The sequence below is a fragment of the Peromyscus maniculatus genome, chromosome 11 (assembly GCF_049852395.1).
Source record: "Peromyscus maniculatus bairdii isolate BWxNUB_F1_BW_parent chromosome 11, HU_Pman_BW_mat_3.1, whole genome shotgun sequence".
In the NCBI taxonomy this organism is placed as follows: domain Eukaryota; kingdom Metazoa; phylum Chordata; class Mammalia; order Rodentia; family Cricetidae; genus Peromyscus; species Peromyscus maniculatus.
The window spans coordinates 82,388,208-82,414,561 of record NC_134862.1 but is presented as its reverse complement, the minus strand read 5'-3'; the positions used below and the strand labels follow the sequence as shown (position 1 = coordinate 82,414,561).

Below are 26,354 nucleotides of genomic sequence, written 5' to 3'. Positions count from 1 at the left end.
CTACTAAGAGCCTTTGTGTCTTTCGAGGCAGCTATGCTCAGAGTCAGGAGTTGTTCTTACAGCCAGCGACTCCTTCTCTTCTTGCCCAAGCATCTTCCTTGAATATTCATCCTGCAGGATTTTTCTTCAGTGGAAAAACTTGACATGTGCAGTTATACATTCCAGAGCCTCACACCTGCCTTGCCAGTGAGTAGATATGTGTGTCTGGCAAGTGGTTTTTCCCACTAGGACTCAATTTTTCCATTAAAAAATTCATAATGATTTGTGTATTTGCAGAGAAATTTTGATGATTTACATCACATCGCCTGTCTACACTGGCAAACACATTTTAACTGAATGTTCGTTTCTGTCGCTTGTTTCTAACTCTTTCAGCCTTATCTAGTTCATGGGCCAAAATTGTAGTTCTAACGATTTTTGCCATCTATAAGCTACTTTGATTCCATTTTTTATGATCAGTCCTCGGTCAGGAGACTTGTTCAGTGTCTTTTTAAAATATAATCTGGTCATCTAGTCACTATTTTGGGAAAATAAATATACTTGGCTCACCCCATATGTTCATGTGTTTAGTGAATATATAATATATTTTGTCAGGGATTATACATACACTTGGAGCAGAAGACAAAAGGGAACACCATTCTCCCCTGAGCTTTCCCTTCACACCAGGTATTAATAGCTAGGTTACAAGTATGTAACACCAAGTCTATGACTGTGACTCTTCACAGAGAACATCCAAACCAACCCCTAAGAAAATAAACAAATCTAATATCACTCTCCTAAAGAGAATGCATTCACTTCCTGCCATCAGTATTTTGTCCCTCAGCTGAGACAGAATTTTTTCTTCCAGTCTTGAGATTTTTCAGTAGTAGAGGGTTTGGAGCTATAGGTCAGGATATCCAGGCTTCAGAGTTACCATGCCATATCTGTGATACTGGCAACTCATTTGTCCTTTTTGGAATTATTTCTTCACGTATCTACCATGCAGCTACTTACGAATATGAAAAGATCATGTAGGCAATACATACACTTTTCTCCTATCATTTTTAGAAATGGAGCTGTTTATCTAAATGTGGACCAGGAAGTGAAAACCAACTCTAGATCCATTTGTGTGTCTCTTCTGAATAATAGTTATACACCAAAATATCTGTCTTTCTCTATACTATCCCTTTGTGGCTGTTCTCTCAGGCAGCCTTCCAATTTCTCCACTTAATGAGTGCTGTAGACATTACTGTTCCTGTCTGTTATATATCAGCTTTTCTTTTACTTGGCTGCTTCATACGTTCCATATGCCTCCATGCCCCTAAAGGTAGGAATCATGTGCTCTACCTCTCACAGACTTGAAGTTCTGAAGTCTAGATTTTTACTTAATTACTGTTTCCTGGCTCTAGGTCTCTAAGACAGAGTTTCTGTGCCCATCTAACAGAAGAATGAGTCACTTCCTGCAGCCTGGAAGTGCTCAAAAACGTGTTATCAAGAAATGGTCCATTTAACACGTATTTGTCAATAGCCTAAAAGAAGTCAAAAATTGGGATTGGTTCTAGAAATCTGGAACTAAACCAGCATGAGCTCTGTAATCAAAGAGCTCATTTGATAGTCAAACAAGTAATTGCAATCACATGTGACAAGAGGGATCAAAAAATAAATAAGTGTCAAGACTAAATGATGAGAGGAATATATAAATGGAAAGCACTGAGAGACTAGCGTGAAGGAGTTTTTTTAATCCTCACCTATGATGTAATATGTATTTATTATCGTTCAGCATTCATCTTACTTCCCTCTCTGTGATTGCCTTGCCCTGTGTCAGTACCACTTCTTACTCTAACGTTACTGTAAGCACTGGTGTTGGAAGGTAAATCTTCTCCTTTCTTTGGATGCTCCTGGGACTTTGACCTCGTGTACACATATTAGCATTAGTTGTTAATTCAACAAATTAAAAATAACCAACTTAAGTTTTGAGTGGCGTGCATTGACTGCATAGATGAATTTGGGACTAGGTGAAACAGTAAGAGTATTGTCTTAGAATTCATAGACATAGCCATTTATTTCAAACTTTTAAAAAATGCTTCATTAAGGTTTTGAGATTTTTCTCCATAAAGGTCTTTATTCATGAGTACTTGATATTTTTTGAAATCATGATAAATTACACATTTCTAGATTTAATTTTGTATCAGTTTGTTAAATATAGAAATGCAGGAAAGTTTAACATAATAAGTTTTGTGCCAAAATGCTTGCTAAGGTCTGTTGATAATTCTGATAACTTGTCAGTACCATCTTTTGAATGAATTTTTTATGACTGTAATCTCAAAAAAAAAAAAAAGCTGGTTTTCTTTCTTTCTTCCTTTCCAATATTTGAATCTTCATTTTCTTTTTCTTACCTTACAGGACTGGTTAGGATACTCAATGTAATATTGAAGAGAAGTAGATAAAGCCATTCCATTTGTCTTGTTCATAATTGGTAAGCAAACCCTTCAATACCTTGGCATCGGAATGATGTAGAGGGTAGGACTCTGCCTGTGTCTATCAGCTGAGAGAAAATATTTTATTCTCAGCTTTCTACTGGTTCTTCTCAAGTGCAAATATTGAAAAAATTACAGTTGCAATCCAAATAATCTTATGAATTTACCTCTTTAAACACTGTTTTTGATGAAACGTAATTGGAGCCTTCTAGTTTCAAAAAAACTTACCATTCTAAAACAAATTGTTGTCATTTAGCCATTTTATATACTGATAGATGTAATTTGTTAGTATCTCATGTGAGAATTTATCTATATTTAATGGGGAGATTGACTTAAAGGTGTTTTCTGTGACATTGTAATATTGCAACATTATTACTATTGATGTTTTGAATTGAATTTCTTATATATTTCCTCTAATTGGAGTTCTTTCTTTTATTTTTGAGATTATAATGTAATTACATAATTTCTCTCTTCTCCTTCCTGCCTCCAAACCTTTCCATATTCCTTCTTTTATTCTACTTCAAATCAATTGCTTTTTATCTCATTAATTGCTATTACATGCATTCATATTCTTAAATATAACCTTCTCAGTCTATATAATGTTAGTTTATGGTGTTTTCAGGGCTGACCATTTGACACCAATTCACATGCTCTTCTCTGCAGACAACTATCACTGTCAGTATTCCTCCCTTGTCTGTGGTTCTTGGTGTATGGTTGAAGCCTTGTGCTCTACTCCTACCCATTTTGACATGTCCATTGGTGTCATCCTTATTTATATGATGTTTGGACAGTCAAGTTGGTCAGTTTTTACTGACTCAGGTGTATAGAGTCTTTGCTCTGCAATATACTCAGGGTCATCTCTGGCACTAAGACATTGTGTTAACCTTCTCTTTATCTTTCAGATCTGAGCTCCTCAATGAAGAGAGCCAACTGCACAGGGGTAAGAGAGTTTGTTTTCCAAGGTTTCTCTAATTTCCAAGAATATCAACTCACACTATTTGTTGTCTTCCTTGCCCTATACATCCTGACTCTGGCTGGCAATGTCATCATTGTGACCATTATCCGTATTGACCACCACCTTCACACCCCCATGTATTTCTTCTTAAGTGTTCTCTCCATTTCAGAGACCTTCTATTCCCTGGTCATCATCCCACGAATGCTTGCTAGTCTTGTGGGTCTGAGCCAAACCATCTCCCTGGAGGGATGTGGGACACAGCTCTTTTTTTTCCTTGGATTTGCAATCACCAACTGTCTCCTGCTAGCAGTCATGGGCTATGATCGCTATGTGGCCATCTGCAACCCACTTCGTTATAGCATCGTCATGAATTGGAGGGTGTGTGTCATTCTGGCATCTTCAGTCTGTGCCACAGGGTTCTTTCTCTCTCTAGTTCAGGCAGTGTCCATTTTCAGGCTGCCCTTTTGCCACTCACTGATTGAACATTTCTTTTGTGATGTCCGACCTGTTTTGAATCTGGCCTGTGCAGTGCCAGTCATCAATGACATCTTGACATTAGTTATCAGCCTCCTGGCCATCACAGCACCTGCCACTTTCCTATTCATCTCCTATGTCCTCATTATTTCCACCATTCTCAAGATTGCCTCAGCTGAAGGCCGGAAGAAAACTTTCGCTACCTGTGCCTCCGACCTCACTGTGGTTGTGATCCACTATGGTTGTGCCTCCATTGCCTACTTCAAACCCAAGTCAGAGAACACGAGGGACCAGGACCAGCTGATCTCGGTGACTTACACTGTTATAACACCTTTACTAAACCCTGTTGTGTATAGTCTGAGAAACAAAGAAGTCCAGGATGCTCTGCGGAAAGTATTGGGTAGGAAATCCCTATCATAGTTGCTAATTTATGAGCAAATAATTTCATCTTTTTCATATAGAACCTGATAGGTAAAGTTATAAAGCCAGGGTTCCATGTGATTAGAAGTCTCATATGTCATAGCTAGGGCCAGGGAGAGGGCAAAAGTGGAGCTGGGAGCCAGCCTCTAATAATTGCGTTTCATTTCCTCAACCTCTTTGTTAACATAATAAAAACACAGGTCACTTGCAAGACCTGTGCACAGACAGCCATTGGCCCTACTCCAGAAGATAATTACAAGGTCAAAGTATGATCTTATGTTCATTTCCGAGCTTAAATTTAAAGGACCAATCTATTTCTTGCTGAATTATAAACCACACATTAAACATTACTCAATGGAATATTCTCTTAATATAAATTAGATGCTTGAGCAAGTGGTGAGTAGGAAGGATATGTACAGACGTCTAACTGCCTTGTGTTTTAATAAGATAAGCAATGCAAAACTAAAGAGATCTCTTAAGAAATGAATTTGGAACGCGATAAAACTTTCCAGACAAACTATCTTCAAGCAGCCACACATGGACCTCCAAAGGAACTCCAAATTTCCTATCTGCCACAGGTAGAACTCCTAGTGAAGGGGAACTAAGGAAAGACCATGAAAAAGGAAGGAAACATTAATTGGAAAACTTTCTAATCAACATAGGATAGCCATGGGAGTCTGGCCATTTCATCTGAATGCAAGTGACTTGGTCAATTCTTTGCTTCTTATTGATGAGAAATCAGATGGTGGAGAGGGGTTTGGGGGGCTAATAATAAAGCATCCTTCATAGAAAAGAAATTGTTTTAAGTCTCAGAAAGGAAGAGGGGGCTCTTGCGGGAGAAGAGCGCTGAGAATTCTCTGAAATTGGCAAAGAAGGAAAGGTTAGGAAGAAATCTTCTGAGAACTTCTTGAGAGTTGAGTCAAAGTGTGAGATGCCATGGTGAGGAGAGTTAGAGGGGCAGAAGGAATTTAGAAAAAGTTTCCCAAAGGCACCCAGGTAGGGGAATCAGGATCTGCCCCGGGTGCATGGGCAGGCTTTGGGGAGCCAGGTGCCTGCGGTGTGATGCTTTGAGCAGCCTTGGCACAGTGGGGAGGGCCTTGGACCTGCCTAGGCTCAGTGTGCCTGGTTCTGCTGATTATTTATGGGAGACCTTGATTTGGGGGATATGAGGATGTGGGGTGGCTTGGGAGGCAGGGCTGGGGGATGGGAGGAGGGAGGAGGGAGGATCTATGGGTGGTATGTAGAGTGAGTAGAAATTTTCTTAATAAAGAAAAATGAAAAGAAAAAAGAAAGAAAGAAGGAAGGAAGGAAGGAAGGAAGGAAGGAAGGAAGGAAGGAAGGAAGGAAGGAAAGAAAGAAAGAAAGAAAGAAAGAAAGAAAGAAAGAAAGAAAGAAAGAAAGAAAGAAAGAAAGAAAGAAAGAGAAAGAGAGAGAAAGAAAGAGTGCCCCAAGGAAAGTTAATTAGGTGGAAATTTGAGCCAGGGCAACTTTTTTTTTGTGAAATATATTCTAGGATTCCATTACTGCTAAAAAACTGAATAATATAAATAGTAAGTAAAAACATGTAAGGAATTCTGACATGAAGACTCCCATAAAATTTAATTAAACTGAGTTAGAAATGAAATAATAACAGACTATTTACTCTTCCTTACCTCAAAAAATGAAAAAAGAATACAATGGGGGTAAATTTTAGATTCAATTTGTGGGAAGATATAGTGATGAATAAAACTTAGTAATCAGAGGGCATAATTATTGAGCAAATAAAAGTGTTTTATTATATTGAGAAATTAACTTCAATAACTACAAAGAATACATGAGTATACATAATTCTCTTTGTAAAATGTTGTCAAAATACAGAAATATCAAATAAAATATGTGCATGTGATACACCATGTATGCAGGGAAATAAATCTAAGAAAGTTCCCCTTTCTGTCTGCCTTTTCATTCAGAATCCCTAATACTCCTGATGGAGGAAAAATTATCTAGATTTTTCATGTAAACCCAGTCAGTCAATGATGAATAATCCAGGCTGAGTAACAAATAATTTGAAGCTCTGCTCTTTGCTTTCCTTCTAATTTTCCTCACAATGCCCTGTAGTGAATCCAGTTCTGGGCAACATTTCCTAGCCTGGAGTAAAAGAAACCTCATTCATGCTCATGTTTACCTCTGCTTGTTAGATTCCAGGAAGATACATGACCCACAGTCAACCTTAGTGTCAAGCATTGAGAGGACTTTGGTATTTCCATGTTCTTTCATTAGTGTGACTCTTGCACTTCATGTCTTGCTTGTGGAGAGCCTGGGGCCATTCTGTGTCCACCATCTCTCCATCACCCTTTTATAGGATTAGACTGTTCAGCTGTATTTGTGGTTCTATGATGTGAATGGAGTCAACTTGGCATATCCTCAAACCATTCACCTAACGCCTCACTTACCTACCCCTCCCTTCCAGGACTCAAGCCTTTCTGAGAGGCTTCTCTGGAATGAGAGGAACATTCACACTCCCCTGATGCACTGATTCCTTTCTGTCCTTGATGAGGGCATCAGGGTTTAGCTGGTGGCAGGAGCAAGAGTCTGCCTCCCTCAGTATCCCACTGACTGCAATGCTGTCTTTGCCAAAGGTTGTATGTCTTTGTTATTCAAACAGAAAACCCCAAATTCTTCTCAGCTACATACTTGCATATGTTTTTCACAGAGTATTTTTATGCTTAGATTTTGATATTCAAAACCATTCTTTCCAAACTACAAGAAGATTTCCCCTCTAGAAAAGTCTGCTAAACTTAAAACCTCTTTCAGTTTTTAATAAAAATAGTTCAGTTATAAGTTTTTAAAAGTCCTTTTGAAGTGCAGTTGACTTCCCCTCTGGATTCTTCTGATTCTTCCCCAGGACAAATAACACCCCCTAGAACAATGTGGAATTACAATAACTACTGGAAAAAGAGGAGAAGCATTAGATTACTGCCCTAAGATTCTACTCAGAGTTTGTTTCTTTGGAAATTCAGAAATCATTTACTTCTCATTTGGAACCTACAAGAAAAAAGCTCCTGTCATAAGCTCACTGCCCTTGAAAATCCCATTTTAAAAGTATAGCTCTCCAATAGTACACAAGTCTCCATCAGAATGGAGTTCGAATCTCCCTTACTGGAGGTTAATCCTGTCTGCCAGCTACATCTCCATCTGATATGTAGGGTGAGCTTTTCCATCTTCATAAAGGGAGAGAGGGCCTTTTCCTGGTTCTGCACAGGTCTGGCTCCTCAGAATGCCCAGTACATCCATTGGACTGGCAGAGATTTATTCTTTTGCCAAAAGCAGCAAGCAAAATACTGTTAAAATACAGGGCCTCAAATCAGTGGGCACCAGAAACAAAACAACAAAAGATACAAGTGGAAGGTAGGGAACTGTAAGGACCAAGTGAGAAATGGGAATGGGAGGGGGAATAGAGAAGGTGGGGATTATGGTGAAGACAATGTATTTTCACATATTTGAGACTGTCAAACAGCATATTTAAACAAAGCGAGGAAAGGAAAGTCTAACTATCCATAATCACATTCGAGAAACTGTCTTTATCTGGTTTCCAAGCATTATCCAAGTACATGTAGGGGCTGATGAGCTTTTGTGACATTTGAAAAGATGGCTCTCTTTTCAGAATTGTTGGGTAGATCTACACAGTAGGAAAGGCCTTTTTTCTTTTTTTCTTATTTCACTAGCTTTTGTTGATTTGTGTGTGTGTGTGTGTGTGTGTGTGTGTGTGTGTGTGTGTGTTGTTTTCACATCATGCATCCTGATCCAGCCCACCTCCCTTTAGCTTCTCCTCCGCATCTGCCCTTGCAACTTCCCCCGCACCCAAACTAAACAAAATTAAACAAAACAAAAACAAAAACAAAAAAACCAAGTAGAATAAGAACAAAGAAAGATTTAAAAAAACAAGGATCTCATTGTGGAAGCTGTGGTGTGGCCTGGTGAGTCACACACACATTTCACCCTTTAGTCCCTTCGTCTTCATTTACAAGTGTTCATTGCCATGAGTCTTGGGTCTAGTTCAAGGCCTCCATCCTCTGTCACACCACCCACAATGGGCTTTCATGGCGGCTCCCCCTGGACTTCCGCCCTTGTCCTGTGTCTTAGAGATCCTGCAGTTTTGGGTCTGTAGGTTCATCCCCTTCTCATGCTATATCAGTTCATAGATGAGGTAGGTGGATGTTGATGTGGGCCAACTCACAGCCCTGGTGCTGGGCCTGGGTGTCAGCTGAACTGACCAGCATGCCAGTTTTCCTCCAATGTCACCCCTCGCCTCCACTGCATGCTCTCCAAGACCGCTTCAGCCAGCCCATTCAATGCAGCCTCTTCTGCTCTCAAGCCCTTGGTTCTGGCTCACTCACACTCACACCACCAGGGCCAGCTCCACTGTTTTGCCCAGGAGAGGTGCAAGACCCTCTCTCCCAATGGCTACTGAAGGCATACTAAGGGTGAGGGTGGGGTGGAGGTAGGTTGGGGGTGAGGGTGGGGAATGTGGGGGGGGGCGGTGTCAGCTCTCCTGTTTTCACACCCTCAGGGCTGGCTCACTGGTCAGTTGGTCAGCGGCAGAGATGGCTCTGACTTCAGAGCCAAACTGTGTTTCTTTCACTGGCCTTTCTTAGCTTTTTGGCTCTAATTCTAAGGCCAGGGCATATTTCTTTTACTGGCTCCGATTCCAGGGATAAAGTGTGTTTCTTCAGCACTGGTTTCAGAGTCAGGGCTTGTTTCTTTGGTTCTGGATTCAGGGATAAAGTGTTTCTTTCTCTGGCTCAGGTCCCAGATCTAGGCTGTGTTTCTTTCACTGGTTCTGGGCTCCAGGATCAGGGTGAGTTTCTTTAGCTAGCCCCTTTTCCCTACACTAATAACTTACATTAACCCATTTCTATTCATATGTGCTGCTCTGAGGCTCATTTACCTATCCTGCTTGCTCCGTGTCTCATGGCTGTCTCCTTGAGACTCCTCAGCCTCCTCCCTTCTTCCCAGCATCCTCCTGATCTGTCTCTCCTGCCCAATCTCATCCTTCTCAGCTATAGCCCAGCCAGCTCTTTTATTAACCAATGGAAGTAATACATATTTGCAGTGTACAAAGATTGTTCCACAGCAGGTTGTGGCCTGGATCTCTGGCATCTGTGTGGCCTTCGGTGGCAACATGGGCCACAGACATCAATACAGACCACAGCTGTGGTAGGACCACAGACCCAGATATGGTCCTAGAAAGCAGCATGGGCTTGGATGTCACCATGGCCCCAGGTGGCAGTGCAGGCTACCAGGTTTGGCATGGCCCCCAGGGCAGTGTGTCCTTTGGACACCAACATGTCTCCAGGTGGCCACCCTGACCCCCAGCCTTGGCATGGCCCTCAATGATATTAGGAGCCATGGACATTAACACAAATTCTGGCTGCAGTGGGGCCACGGATCCAGAAATGGCCCTCATCAGCAGCCCTGGCCAGAATGACACCATGGCCCCAGATGACACTTCTGGCCATTCAAGTCTACATGGTCTGGTGGCAGCACAGCCCTTGGACACCAACGTGTTCACAGGCTGCATCCTAGGCTCCGGCATCTGTATGGACTTTGTTGGCAACAAGGGCCACTAGACATCAACATAGACCCTGGCTATGGTAGGAGCAGGACTTCATTTTCTTGAAGAAGAGACTTAGTCTAGAAATACCTAATATAAGAGAGACATGATAGTCACCTGCCTCTTGCTTCCTTGTTCTCTAAAGTGGCAAGTTAAGCTCACAGTGGGCAATTTAATTCTTCTCCTCCCACTGTCTCAAGAAAATGTGAATAATTGTCTAGTATTTCTTATTGTTATATTCAGCCTTATGTCAGGTGATTTCCCCATCAGTGACCATTCCTATTGGCCTTCACATATTGGCATTACTTGGAATTCGACTGGTTTTTTAAGGATAGCATTTTTTCCCCACTGATAAAACATCTGTTTCTTCAAACTGGAACAACTTATATTCTGGGAATCTTAGTATAGTCATAAAATTTCAGTGCTATCACATCTCTATAGTCATTCAGTTGGTCAGCAGCATTAACCATTAGAGCTTTTACAATTTCAGTCACATATACACTGAAGGAAGTTACCTGTCATTCTTCTTTGGAATTTTTCCCCTTTTAGTGAAATTAGCCTCTTGTCTCATACAATACATCCTGATTATAGTTTTTCCTCCATCTGCTTCTCCCTGTTCTTCACCACCTCCCCTCTCATCCTGATGCACTAACTTCTGCCTCTTATTTAAAAAGAACAGGCTTCTAAGAGATAGCAATTAAATGTAACAAAATAAAATATAATAAGATAAAATAAAAACCCTCACATCAAAGTTGGACAAGGCAAATCAGCAAAAGGAAAAGAGCCCAAGAGAAGGTATAAGAATCAGAGACCCACTCATTGACACACTCAGGAGTCCCATAAAATACTAAACTATGACTGGCTTTAGGTGTGAGACATGAGTGAACACGACAGTGAAGGAGATGCAGGTGGGTGGCCATGGGTCCCAAACCAGCTGCTTGGACCCATGTGAAGATGAGCTTTGTCATGGGCTGAGCTGTGGGCATGGCAGGGGTGCTGTTCAGCACCTTCTGTCTCAGGATTGGAATGTGGGGTCAAGAGCTGATGGGTGGCATTGGGAAAACCGTGATGCAGAGTGACAATATTGTTGGTCCATTCACAGCCGCCGGAATGGACATATGATGTTAAACAAGGCAGTGATTGCTTGCTACATCTCTTCTTTCCCATCCATTTTGACCCTTGTACAATAATCAAGTTTTTTCTTCTCAAAAAATATACTGAACTAAAAGCTATAATATATGCAGAGGATTTGCTGTAGAGCCATGCAGGCCCTGTCCTTGCTGCTTCAGTTTCTGTGAGTTTGTGTGAGCTTTGCTCAGTTGATTTAGAAGACCTTGCTCTCCTGGTGTCCACCATTCCATAGGGCTCTTGCACTTTTTATGTCTCCTCTTCTCCAGAGTCCCCTGAGCTCTGAGGGGAGGGATTTTATGGAGACATCCTATTTAGGGCTGAGTGCTCCAAGGTCTCACTCTCTCCTTGTAATTTGTTCCTATCTGCTGCAGAAGGAAGCCTCTCTGATGATGGCTGAGTAAGGCACTGATATATAAGTGTATCAGAATATCATCAGGAATCATTTTATTATATATTTTTTGGATCAATATTACTTGGTTTTACCCTAGATCTCTGGATTATCTGGTCTCTGGTTCTTTGTCATTCAAGCAATTTTGGGTATGGATTCTGTATCATGGCATGGGCCTTTGAGTCAAATAAGACATTTGTTGGTTGTTCCCACAAGTTTTGTGCCACTATTGCCCTAGCATATTTTTTTTGCAGGGGGGACAGCATTGTAGATCATAGGTTTTGTGGTTAGGTTGGTGTATACATTCTCTTTTTGTAGACTACAGAGTACCTTCTCTTACCAAAGACACTAGAACATGTGGATGAAGGTTGTACATAGGAAGCAGCTCAATCTCTCCATGTTCAATAAGTTGTATGGGTGCTGTCTTCATCAAATAGGTATTGCTGTCATTGTGGAGATTAATGTATTTTCGTAGCAATAGCCTGGCTTATTTTGGAATTTTCATGGGACCCTTTTGGCTAACAAGTCAATTGGATATAACTCTGTCCCAGTACCAGAAACTTCATTGGTGACAAGAGATGGCCAGTTGGGATTCTGTCTCCCCCATTATTTTGAGACATTGTTAGGATTGCTTCACACATTTTAGAAAGTTTCCTCTGTACTAAGTTTCCATACCACCCCTAAATGCCCCTTAATTCTAGCTGTCCCTCTCTAAATTCCCTCCCTCAACAGATTTCATCTCCTTCTTCTCACCTGATCCTCCTGTTCCAGTTCCCCTTGCCCCTAGTCTACCATTAAATCTATTCTTTTTCTTCTTCCTGGGGAGATCCATGTGCCCCTCCTAGTCCCCTCCTCTATATCTAACTTCTCTGGGTCTACAGATTGTAGCTTGGTTATAATTGACTTAACAGCTAATATCCACATATAAGGAAATACATACTATGTTGTTGTTTGCTTTTGCTCTTTTGGGGGACCCATCACCCAGCTCCCAAATAAATCACACATGGAGGCTTATTCTTACTTATGAGTGCCTGGTCTTAGCTTGGCTTATTTCTTGCTGGCTTTTCTGAAGTTTAAACTAACTCATCTACCTTTTGCCTCTGGGCTTTTACCTTTTCTTACTTCTGTAAATCTTACTCTTACTCCATGACTGGCTGGGTGGCTGGCCCCTGATTCCTCCCTCCCCCCCAGATTTCTCCTTCTATTTATACTCTCTGCCTGCCAGCCACGCCTATCCTTTCTTCTGCCTTGCTATTGGCCATTCAGTTCTTTATTAGACCATGAGGTGTTTTAGACAGGTAAAGTATCACAGCTTCACAGAGTTAAACAAATGCAACATAAATAAACGTAACCTTAAAATAATATTTCCCAACAATACTATATCTGTCTTTCTGAATCTGGGTTACCTCACTCAGGAGAATTTTTTCTAGTTCTATCCACTTACCTGCAAATTTTATGATTTCATTTTCTTAATGGCTGAGTAATACCTCATTGTGGAAATGTACCACATTTTCTTAACCACTTAGTCATCTCTCCATCCCCAAGTACCACATTTTCATCATTCTTCTGTTGAGGAACATCTAGGTTGTTTCCAGTTTCTAGCTATTTGAACAGAGCAGAAATGAGTATGGTTGAGCAAGTGTCCTTGTGGTAGGATGAAGTATCCTATGGGTGTATGTCTAATAGTGGTATAGCTAGATCTTGAGGTAGATCAGTTCTCATCTTTCTGAGGAACAGCTGAACTGATTACCAGAGTAGCTGTGCAAGTTTTCATTCTCACGAGCAATGGAGGAGTGTTCACCTTTTTCTACATCCTCATCAGCATGAGCTGTAACTTGTGTTATTGATCCTAGCCATTCTGACAGGTGTAAGATGGAATCTCAAAGTAGTGTTGATTTACATTTCCCTAATGGCTAAGAATGTTGAACATTTCACTAAATATTTTTGGATATTAAACTTCTATTTAATGTGGAGTTCATAAAATGCTTTTCCAATTCTGCCACTAGGTCCAAATGACCACTGTCCTTTGTCTTACAGAAGCTTTTCAGTAAGGTCCAATTTGTTGATTGTTGATCTTAGTGACTGAGGTAACAGTGTTCTGTTTAGAAAGTTATCTTCTGTGCCAGTGTGTTCAAGGCTATTCCCCACTTTTTTTACTATCAGGTTCAGTTTATCTTGTTTTATGTGGAGTTCTTTGATCCACTTGAACTTGAATTTTATTGATAGGTATGGACCTATTTGAATTCTTCTACAGCAGTCATCCAGTTTGACCAGAACCGTTTGTTGAAGGTATTGTCTTTTCTTTAGTGTATATTTCTGGCTTTTTTGTTAAAAAGTAGGTATCTATAGGTATATAGGTTTATGTCTAGATCTTCAATTTGATTCCATTGGTCAACATGTCTGTTTTTATGCCAATACTATGCTGTTTTTATTACTATAGCTCTGTAGTACCACTTGAGATCAGGAATTCTTTTTCAGGATTGTTTTCAATATGCTAAGTTTTTTCTTTTCATATGTAGTGGAGAATTGTTTCTTCAAGATCTGTTAAGAGTAGTGTTGTAATTTTGATGGTGATTGTATTGAATCTATAGATTGCTTTTGGTAAGAAGGCCATTTTCACTTTGTTAATCCTTCTAATCCATGAACATGGAAGATCTCTCCATCTTCTGATATCTTAATAAATGTGATTTTACTGTCATACAAGATACTTTAAATTATTTGAGGCTATTGTAAAAGTTGTTGTTTCCCTAATTTTATTCTCAGTTTGTTTGTCATTTGTATACAGAAGGGTTACTGATTTTTGTGTGTTAATTTTATATCCTGCTATTTTGTGAAAGTGTTTATCAGCTGTAGGAGTTCCCAGGTGGAATTTTTAGGGTCATTTATGTATACAATCATATCATCTTCAAATAAAAATTCTTTACTTCTTCCTTTACAAGTTGTGTCCCTTGATCTCCTTCAGTTATCTATTGCTCTGGCTAAGTCTTCAAATACAATACTGAATCGCTATGGAGAGAGTGGAACCTTACTTTACTTTACTGACTTTAGTTGAAATGCTTTAAGTTTCTCTCCCTTAAAGTTGATCTTGGCTATGGTCTTACTGTAAACTGCCTTTATTATTTTTAGGTATATCCCTTATATCACTAATCTCTCTAGGACTTTTACCATGAAGGTGTATCGGTTTTTCTTAAAGGCCTTTTCTATATCTAGTGAGACGATCACATGGTATTTTTAAATTTCAGTTTGTTTATATAGTGGATTATATTTATTGATTTTCATATATTGAACAATCTCTGAATCTCTGGGATAAAGATACTTGCTCATGGTGAGTGGTCTTTTTGATGTGTCCTTGGATTCTGTTTGCAAGTATTTTATTGAGTATTTTTGTATCTATGTTCATAAGGGAAATTGATTTGTAATTTTCTTTCTTTCTTGGGTCTTTGTGTGGTTTGGCTATCAGGATAACTGTGGCCTCATAGCATGAATTGGGCAATGTTTCTTCTGTTTCTACTTTGTGGAATAATTAGAGGAGTATTGGCTTTAACACTTCTTTGAATGTCTGGTAGAAATTTTGTACTCAAACCATTTGGTACTGGCCTTTTTGTTGTTGTTGGGAGAAAGTTCCATGAGGTACAGAGAAGAATATATATTCTTTTGTGTATGAGTGAAATGTTCTACAAATATCTGTTAGATCCATTTGGTTATAACATCAATTGGCTCTAGAATTTCTCTTTTTAGGTTTTTGTCTAGATAACCTGTCTACTGGTAAGAGTAGGGTATTGAAGTATCCCATTATCAGTGTGTGAGAGTCATTATGTAATATAAGCTTTAGTAGTGTTTCTTTTACAAACACGGATGCCCCTGTGTTTTTGGCATGGATGTTAAGGATTAAAATGTCTTCCTGGTAGATTTTTCCTTTGATGAGCATGTAGTGTCCTTTCCAATCTCTTCTGAATTGTTTTAGTTTGAAATATGTTTGGTCGGACATTGAAATGGCTACACCAGCTTGTTTCTTAGGTCCTTCTGCTTGGAATACTTTTTTCCAACCCTTTATCCTGAATTAATGTCCATCCTTGATGTTAATGTGTTTTCTTGGATATAGAAAAGGATGGTCCTGTTTTCATATCCATTCTGTTAGTCTGTTATTGAAAAATTGAGGCCATTGATATTGAGAGACATGTGGTAGCGTTGATAGGCTCCAGTAGAGATATCATGAACTAGCTGTTATGGATTACATTTTTACACCAACATCTAGGCATTTGGCATTGGGGTCATTATAGGTCTGGGTGATGATATTTGATTTTGTGTCTATTGCGTGAATGTTTTATTCCTTGGTTTCTGCTTTCTCCCTGGACTTTGAGTGTTACAGCTGTGTGCTGCCTGTTAGGAATTTTTCTATGGACCCGTTTCCCTGGTATGCTGAGCTGGTGTGTTCATAGGTTACTGGGTATTGGTATCTGGGATAATGGTATAAGTTGGGAGAAGGAAGGTTAGAGAAGAAGATATTTGTGATCCCCCAGGATGGGGTCAGAGAGGAAAGAAAGACTGCAGTAGATTTTCTGCTACAGATCTGGGGATGAGACTGGGTGACTGAATCTGGAAAAGCAGGCGAAGGCATGTGGGGCCTCTGTCAGCCTACCTGCTTCCTTGGCAAGAGTGGCCTTTGGATTAGCAGGGGATGCCGGCTGGGGTTGGGAGCCAGGACAAAGCAATAAGTAGGGAGAGGGAGATTAGGAAAGGAAGATCTGTGAATTCCCATCGAACAGGGGGGCAGGGAAATCTGTCAAGATTGTTCTGCTGCAGAGAACAATCTCTGGGATAAGACTAGAGGATTGGATCTAGGGGAACAGAGGGAGAAGAGAGCAGCATCTAAGACACTACTATATTGACTAAGTGATATAGATATTATTATATTCTTTATGAGTGAAGAATTTAGGAAAAATGATGTAAATAAATGTGTTAGTTTGACATTCAACTCTTTGTGGTCTCTGAGGAACTATCATTTGTTATTTGTAGTCTTTGGTCAAAAGAACCTAAAAACTGAACAGAACATCTGCAGTCTCCATATGTGCTTATACATGAAGGAGTGAGTGGAAATAAATTAACCCTCACAAAGATTGAAACTAGATCCAAATTAACTTAGTCCCTAGTTAGATAAATAGGATCTTGTCCCTACTACCACCTGCCAGGGAGTACAATAAAATCATGCTACAGGAAGATAATGTAATCTAGAGCTTCAATTTGTTTTTATAATTTATTCATTTAAACAGGGGTAAGCAACTATGGCCTGCCAGCTGATGTGACCACCATCTGTTTTTGTACAGACTACAAGATGTAAAAGAGTTCAGAATTTTAGTCAATTAAAAATAAATAAAATGAAAGATTTTTTGAAACAAAAAGTATGTGATACTTTAATTTTATTAACCACATAATTAAGTTGGTTCTAAATGACTACCATGTATTTTAATTTATATATTATCTATAGCCATTTTGGGTTATCTTTGCTAAATTTAATGCAACTGAGATTATGGGCCAAAAGCTTATTTATCATTTGGTCCTCATCAGGAAAAAATTTTGACTTCTGATAGTGTTCAGAATGCAATAGAACTGTACAGATGGATCAGAAGAGAGGAGCAAAGAGCTAAAAGTCAAGTAGAAGGCAAAGCACATAATAAGGACAGACCAATAAAAATTACTCTGTGGACTCGATAAGATACAACTTTAAATGACTCCATATTTTGCAAATCCTCCCAAAGATGACCCATAATGAGTTTCACTTGTATATAAGGTCCTTTCCTATACTTGGGATAGACTGGACTTGCCAATTCCTAATACTTATAGCAAAAATGATAGGATGTCACTCTCATGCTAAAATGCATTACATAGAGACCTGTCTTATACACTGTATACAACAGTATGTACAATTAAAGACACAAACATTCTTTTAAGTTAAATGTCCAAATAACCAGATCAGGGAAAGACATATTTCTTCAGTGGCTTTGCAGTAGTAAGGTTATGTGTTTTAAGGGTACCAGTGAGAGGACTATGTGCAAAACACCTGAGTGATTTCTACAACTAGAACACTCACAACTGGCAACTTCAGTCCTCTAATCAGAAGGAACTAAAGTCTCTCAGCAGAGTTTGGAAGTGCATAGCACTCTCCAGCAATGGCCACACCTGTGTAAATACTCTGCGGGTTCATGAGACCTTGAGCAGAAGACCCAAAGAGGTGGTACACAACAGAGACACCTCCAGCACCAGCTGGACTTAGAGGTGAGGAACTGTTCTCCCAGGTGAACAGCCCAGTCTCTAGGACCTAGGCCCCAAGGCACACCCGCTGTTCCCCCCCAACCCCCACCCGTTGCAGCCCCACTAGCCAGCCAGTAGGCAAGGCTCCTACATACAAGCAGGCCTTTCCACCACCACTCTCGCATCAGACTCTGTAATCTACAAGTCCCATTCTGGCCCCCAAACCCATCTATCCTCCACGATTTCAGTGGCTCCCTGAGACACAGACACTGCCAGCACTGATTGGACCAAGAGGTGAGTGACTTTTCTCCCAGCTGAACAGCTCAGTCTCTAGGCCCTAGACCCCAGGCCATACTCTGTGCCCCCCAACCCCACCTATCACAGCCCCATTAGCTGGCCAGCAGGCAAGGCTGCTGCAGACTTTCCCACCACCACCCCCATCAGACCCTGTAATCTACAAGTCCCACTCCATTGCCCAAATCCACCCATCCTCTACGAGCTCAGCAGCTCCCTGGGACACAGACACCATTAGCACAGATTGGACCAAGAGATGAGTGACAATTTCCCCAGCTGGACAGCTCAGTCTCTAGGCCCTAGGCCTCAAGCCATAACCTGTGTCCCTCCACCCCTACCCATCACAGCCCCATTAGCCAGCCAGTAGGCAAGGCTCTGTGGTGATATTGTGTTCCCTAATATATTGTGCACCCTAATAAACTTATCTGGGGTCAGAGAACAGAACAGCCACTAGATAGACATAGAGGCCAGAAAATGGTGGCACTCACACACCTTTAATCCTAGCATTTCAAGGCAGAAATACATCGGGATCTCTGTGAGTTCAAAGCCACACTGGAAACAGCCAGGCATGGTGACACACACCTTTAATCCCAGGAAGTGATGGCAGGAAGCAGAAAGGTATATAAGGCATGAGGACCAGAAACTAGAGCCAGGTTAAGTTTTTAGGCTTTTTAGCAGCAGTTCAGCTGAGATCCATTGGGATGAGGACTCAGAGGCTTCCAGTCTGAGGAAACAAGATCAGCTGGGAAGTTAGCTGTGGCCTGTTCTGTCTCTCTGATCTTTCAGCATTCACCCCAATACCTGGATCCCGAGGTTTTTTTTTTAATTATTAATAAGACCCTTTAAGATTCATGCTACAAGGCTCCTGCAGGCAGGCCTTTTCAGCACCCCCTATTTGTCTCTGGAATTTACAAGCACCACTCAGCCCTCCCAACCCCAACTGTGCACAGCGACCTCAGAGGCGCTCTGGGTCACAGATGGGACCCTGCAGGAAGAGTGACACCTGGAGGCACAGGCACCCCCTGAATGGATTAGAGGAAGAGATGGGCAGACATCAGCGCAAGAATACATTCAACAACATAAAGAGCAATACGCACCACCAGAACCTGGGGCTTCTACAACGGCAAGAACTGAAGATCTCAATGTAGGAGAAGCAGAAGAAAACGACCTTAAAAATAACTTTATGGCACAACTATCAGGGTGTCTGGCCATCCCATCACCAGAGTAGGTCAGCTCCTGCCGTCTCTCGACCATTGCCAGCAGACTTTTGCGGGGGTATCTTTGTGGATCTCCGTGGGCCTCCCTAGCTCTCTGCTTCCTCCCCTTCTCATGTGGTCTTCATTTACCATGGTCTCCTATTCCTTGTTCTCCCTCTCTTTTTTTGATCCAGCTAGGATCTCCCACTCTCTTTCCCTGGATGCAGACATCCACAGCTGGGCCCCTGGTGGAGCACTGGGAGTCTAATTAGTGAGAAAGAAGAGGGTTTATATGAGCGAGAATTGCTGAAGCCAAGGTTGGATAAAGCACAGGGACAAATAACCAAATGAATGGAAGCACAGGATCTATGAACCAAAGGCTGAGGGGCCCCCAACTGGATCAGGCCCCCTGAATGGGTGAGACAGTCTTTTAGCTTGATCTGTTTGGGAGGCAGCCGTGCGTTGGTGCCGGGTCCTGAGCTCGTTGCAGGAGTTGGCTGTTTGAATCCTGGGACCTATGCAGGGACGCTTGGCTCGGTCTGGGAGGGGGGGACTGGACCTGCCTGGACTGAGTCTACCAGGTCGACCCCGGTCCTCGGGAGAGACCTTGATCTGGAAAAGGTGGGAATGGGGGGTGGGCTGGGGGGAGGGGGGCGAGAGGGGGAGAACAGGGGAATCTGTGGCTATTATGTTGAACTGAATGGTGTTGTAAAATAAATTAAAAAAAAAACTTTATGAAGATGATAGAGGCCTTTAAAAAAATGAAAAAATCCCCTTAAAGAAATCAAGGACAAACAAAAAAAATTGGAAGAACTCAATAAATCCCTTAAAGAAAGCCAAGAAAAAGCAATCAAACAGGTGAAGGAAACAGTTCAAGTCTTGAAAACTAAAATAGAGGCAATAAAGAAAATACAAACTGAGGGAATTCTGGAAATGAAAAATCTGGGTAAATGAAGAGGAACTACAGATGGAAGCATAGCCAACAGAATGCAAAAGATGGAAGAGATGATCCCCAGTGTTGAAGATACGATGGAGGAAATAGATTCATGGGTCAAAGAAAACATTAAAACCAACAAAGTCATAGCACATAACATCCAGAAAATCTGGGACACCAAGAAAAGGCCAAGCCTAAGAATAATAGGGATAGAAGAAAAATGCAAGCTCAAAGGCCAGAAAACACATTCAACAAAATCATAGAAGTAAACTTTCCCAACCTAAAGAAGGAAATGCCTATGAAGATACAAGAAGCTTACAGAATACCAAATAGACTGGACCTGAAAAAGTCCCCTCACCACTTAATAATCAAACTACTAAACATACAGAATAAAAGAAGAATATTAAGAACTGCAAAGGAAAAAAGGTCAAGTCACATAAAAAGGCAGACCCATCAGAATAACACCCAACTTCTCAATGGAGACTGAAAGCCAGAAGGTCCTGGACAGACATTATGCAGAAACTAAGAGACCACAGATGCCATCCCAAACTACTATGCTCAGCAAAAATTTTAATCACCATAGACAAAGTAAACAAGATATTCCATGACAAAACCAAATTTAAACAATACCTAATTACAAATCCAGCCCTACAGAAAGCACTAGAAACAAAACTCCAACCCAAGGAATTACATGCACCCACAAAAACACAGGCAATAGATAATCCCACACCAGCAAATCCCAAAGAAGAGAAAAACACACACACACACTACCACCAAAAACTAACAGCAATTAACAGTCACTGGTCATTAATATCCCTTAATAGCAATGGACTCAATTCACCTATAAAAAGACACAGGCTAACACAATGAATGTGTTAGCCTTCTGCTGCATACAGGAAACACACCTCAACTTCAAAGACAGATACTACTTCAGAGTAAAAGGCTGGGAAAAGACTTTCCAATCAAATGCACTCAAGAAGCAAGCTGGTGTAGCTATCCTAATATCTAATAAAATAGACTTCAAACTACAATTAATGAAAAGAGATGGAGAAGGACATTTCATATTTATCATCAGGAAAATGAATAATTATGAAGTCTCAATTCTAAACATTTATGCCCCAAATACAAGGGCACCAACATTTGTAAAAGAAATACTACTAAAGCTTAAATCGCATATGAAACCCCACACACTAATAATGGGAGACTTCAACATTACACTCTCACCAATGGACAGGTCTGCCAGATAGAAACTTAAGAGAGAAATAAGGGAACTAACAGATGATATTACTTAAATGGGTTTAACAGACATCTATAGAACATTCTACACAAACACAAAAGAATACACTTTCTTTTCACCACCTCATGTAACCTTCTGTAAAACTGACCACATATTTGGTCACAAAGCAAATCTCAACATATATAAAAAAATTAGAAAATCCCCTGTATCTTATCTAATCACCGTGGCTTAAAGTTAGAATTCAACAACACAAACTACAGAAAGCCTGCAAATTCATGGAAACTGAGTAATGCCCAACTGAATCACCACTGGGTCAAGGAAGAAATAAAGAAAGAAATTAAAGATCTCCTAGAATTCAATGAAAATGAAGGTACAACATACCCAAACTTATGGGACACTATGAAAGCAGTGCTAAGAGGAAAATTCATACCAGTAAATGCCTAAATAAAAAAGTTGGAGAAATCTCACACTAGTGATTTAATAGCACATCTGAAAGTTCTAGAACAAACAGGAGCAAACTCACCTAGGAGGAACAGACACCAGGAAATAATCACACTCAGGGCTGAAATCAATAAAATAGAAACAAAGAGAACAATACAAAGAATCAATGAAACAAAGAGTTGATTCTTTGAGAAAATCAACAAGACAGACAAATTCCTATAAACTAACCATTAGGCAGAGAGAGAATATCTAAATTAACAAAATCAGAAATGAAAAGGGAAACATAACATCAGACACTGAGGAAATCCAGAGAATCATCAGGTCATACTTTAAAAAACTGTACTCCACAAAATTGGAAAATCTAAAAAAATGGACAATTTTCTGGATAAGTACCACATACCAAAATTAAAATTAAATGAAGACCAGATAAAAAATTTAAATATACCTATAATCCCTAAGAAAATAGAAGTAGTCATTAAAAGGAAAAATCTATATTTTTAGGGACATTTTAGACTTCTGTTCATTGACAAATATTATCTAAGTTGTGGTTAAAGTGCTTACGTTTATAACACCTATGTTTGTTTCTAGAGTTGAGGCTCACCCTTAAAAGGGAACTCTATTTTTACTGGGCTTCTTTCAATTTCTATCTTCCTTTACTCCTGTGTTGAAGATAAGAGAAAAACATGTTATTTTTTTCTTTTTAAAAAATTATTATTTAATTCCGTTATTTCTTCCTTTCCTTTCCTCTCTGCAAACCTTCCAATATTCTGCTCCGTGTTCTCTTTCAAATTTGTGGCCTAGGTTTTGGTTAATTATTGTCCCATGAATGTGTGTGTGTGTGTGTGTGTGTGTGTGTGTGTGTGTGTGTGTGTGTGTGTTCCTAAATATAACATGTTCAGTCTCTATAATGTTACTTGTATATATTGTATATATGTTTTAGGACTGACCATTTGGTATTGGATAACCAACTGGTGTGCTCTTCCCTGGGTAATACTATTTCTCCAGCTCTCAGGATTCCTTAATTGTCTGTAGTTATTTATGTAGAAGTGAGGCCTCACATGCTTTCCCCCACCTACTTTGGCATGTCTTTATTTGTCATCCTTTTACTGCTCATGTTTAGTTTCATTTTGTTGAGATTTTAGGTGTGTAGCTTCTGATATTACTAGGAGACACAATCTCACAGCAAACTTCCGGAACCTTTGGCTCTTACAATCTTTCTTTCCGTCCCTTCTCCTGCAATGTTGTGAGAGCCTTAGGTGTGGAAGATGTTTTGTAGATGTATCCCCTGGGATTGGGCTCCACATTACTGTTCTGTTTGTGCTAGCTAGGACATGGGAACAACAATACATGTCTTTCAAATAATGAATAGATAAGGAAAGTATGGTGCATATATATTATAAAATAGTTCTCATCTATAAAAAAAATGAAATCACAAACTGCAGTAAATTGATGAAACTAGAAAAGATAATATTCAATGAGCTAACCTAGGTCTAAAAAGACAGATGTTGCATGTTCTCCCTCATTGGAGGCTCTTGGCTCCGAATCTTCACATAAAAGTGTGGACTTCACCATTCATCAAGGAAACATTTTTTTGCAATACACAAAAACCACCACAGAAAACAACTCATCAAACCATGTTCAGCTTTTGACATGGCCTCCGTTTCAGTCTGTGTTCTCAGTTATGAATCTCAGGACTGTGGACAACACACCCCTCATTGTAGCTGAAACCGTTTCTGACCGTGTGTGTGCTCAATATACCTAGGTTAACTGGAGCATTCCATCTTCTTAGAAGATGTACCTCCAAGGGTTTTAAAGTTACCCTGATTATAGTGCATTATTAGCAAACATTAATAAATCATATGCATATAAGTAAAATATGTACTGGTCAGATTGTATCTATATATTTAGGAATATATGATCCACATATATACACACATATATTTATATATAATTCCTGTGTGTATAAAATAACCATTAAAGAAAAAAATTGGTGGAGGCAATGAATTTGAGAAAGTGTTATAGGAGTAATCCAGGGGCAATTGGATGAGGAAAGTGAAAAAATTACATAATTGTATTTTAATTTATAAAAATTTAAAAACTGGATGGTGGGAACCCCCCCAGATAAATGTTTGCAGACTCTTGGTATTCCAACCTAAAACTCAAGATAATTTCAGTTAGTTATTTGCCTTTAGTCAATTTCTATTTGTTAAAAGGGTTGTTTATCACAACGTAATTAAATTTTATACATTTGTTTCTTCTCTTCTTGTCACCTTTTATAGATGTTTTGTCTATTCTGCCTTTTGTCACTGTCTCTTAATCCATAACTGGTTCTAAGCCATAGTATCATCAACATGGTAAATGTATGCAGAAATTGATTCTAAATTTGTAAGACACAAATTAACATAAGCAACATGTATTATGTGTGCACTTAGATAGTGATTCTGAGCTCTATGTGGCTACTCAAGGAGATTGGAAGAGCTATTGCAACTTTAGAGCTGGTTAACTGGAATATGGAATCACCTCTGGGAATCCTTGTAAAATCTTTTACCTAAAGACTATGGTTGAATAAGTGTGAAGTAGCTATAATGAAAAAGCCTGAACTCTATCGGTCACGTAAGATCTTAGTGAGTCAAAAATCAAGTGGCATCATGGACCAAGCAGATGTACAGAGTATATGTAGTTAATGAACATGGTAGTAACAGTAGTTACAGTTATTTGTTTGAAGAACCCTTTGGTGTTATTTAATTGATCATGATATGCTGAGAGCAAAAAGAGAATGGAAAAAATGGATCTTTGCAATGATATCAATAATTTCTAACCTCTGGTATTAGGGAACTAAATACTGATTTAAATTACCATAATAGAGAAGAATGATCTCTCACCTAAGTCTCCTCCAAGTGTCAGTTCATATTCACAGAACTCCATGAATGGCCATATCTTCATGAGTATTTCTCTTATGAAACTGATGCAAACTCATGTTATAAATGATTTTTGTAGCTTTATCTAAAGAGAACTGCATTTATCCATTCATCAAAGTGGCAGTACTACAAGATACACTTACTTTCAGGATATGACTGGTCAGTGTTTCTGAACTGACACTTATCCATAGATAACAGAGTTCTGCCTGAAGGCTCTTGAGTGTCACATTAAGAAATGGAACCTTGTCATTAGTGTTTTTACAAAAATCACTTTATAGAGAATTCAGTGACTCCCAAGCATATTGTGGTTTATTAATCACTAATACATGTATCAAATGAGATAGACCTGTAGCAATATATTGCATATCTACCACTTTAACCCCTTTCCTGAGTAAGCCATGACACTATCAGTTATGAGCAAGAGTAAGAACAAGAAAAGGATCTGAGATGAGTCCTGTGTAAACAGCTCTACCACTAATGTCTCATGACCCAACAGGAGCATTGTATTCCATACTTACCGGTGTCTCAAGTGTATATTCCAAGGAGAGAGGGTCACCTCTTTATTCAAGTTCCCTACTCTGAGAATTGAAAGACACTGTTATGATTCTCCATATCATGAATTAGACACTATTCTGTCAAGCTGCCCCAAGAGGCTCACACTGCAATCCATTCAGATTTCTATGAAAAACCACACTTTCCGGAGATAATCACTTTCTCAGAATGAGCTCCTGAGTCAGGTGGGTAAAGGCAAGACTCTGGACCATGCATTAAGATTCCTAGGTTGGGTTAGTTTTCGGGGTCTCAACAATCCAGTGCCATCACTTGGTCTTCCACCAGGGCTCTAGTTCCAAAGCATTCACACTGGACAACCACAGTAGTCCCCTAATTGTCTTTCTGAGTCCCAACCTGTCATTCATGGTTTCATTTCTCAGATCTCAATTAGAAGTTTGCTTATGATTGAGTCATCACTTCCTTAGAAGCTTTACTAGCTCAAAATAAGCCTGCAGTTGTGCAAAGCCTTATGCATCCTCAGTCCCATTAACTCCAACGTGATCTCTTCCTCGGGTTCTCCTTGCACATTTCGGGTTGTTTCACATCTTGGAAGGGGTTTCTATTAACTCATCAATTCTTTCTCACATCATTTCTTCCTCTGCCTTAAATTTCCTTCCATTCATCTAGTTGTTAATTGACATTTTTCTTCAATTCCAGATTAAACTTTATGACTCAGAAAAACACTGAAAGATATAAGCACATTAGCACAACTTGGTTTCTATATTTTCCCTTCCATTATTTATTTTTTCCTTCGAGTAATACCCTTGTGGTAGGTATTCTTAGTTTTAAATCTGCCTCCCTGGGTATACTTTAAACAACACCATCACCTAAATCCAGCCCACAGTCCACTTCACAAGCCATGAATCTTAGAGAGCACTCTCTCTGGATAAAGGAGGGGAACCTCCTTTACTCATGGCACAAATGCATTGTCTGGTGACCAAACAGTTTGTATAGGGAATGCATGTGTCTAGATGATGCCCTGTTTCAAACTTTTGCAAACATAACCATGGCTTAACTACAGCTTGCTATGCTTCCCTGCTTCATAACTCTATGGGAGCCAGCACCATTAATGGTTTTATTGCACTAGTATCCCCAGCCAATATACTTTCTGGCACATAA

General features: G+C 39.8%; 1 protein-coding gene and 1 long non-coding RNA gene across 2 annotated transcripts in view; one reads left to right on the top strand and one right to left on the bottom strand.

Moving 5' to 3' along the window:
* The first annotated feature begins 3,369 nt into the window (after positions 1 to 3,369).
* On the top strand, positions 3,370 to 4,367 carry LOC102925412 (olfactory receptor 10J1-like). Its single transcript, XM_006990560.3, has one exon. The coding sequence runs from the start codon at positions 3,370 to 3,372 to the stop codon at positions 4,300 to 4,302; it is 933 nt and encodes a 310-aa protein (XP_006990622.3). The 3' UTR covers positions 4,303 to 4,367.
* Positions 4,368 to 23,792: 19,425 nt separating this feature from the next.
* LOC143267833 (uncharacterized) overlaps positions 23,793 to 26,354 on the bottom strand; it is a 47,440-nt gene continuing 44,878 nt past the window's right edge. The window contains exon 3 of the long non-coding RNA XR_013043410.1: positions 23,793 to 25,918. This is a non-coding gene — a long non-coding RNA (uncharacterized LOC143267833). The remainder of the gene's footprint in view (positions 25,919 to 26,354) is intronic.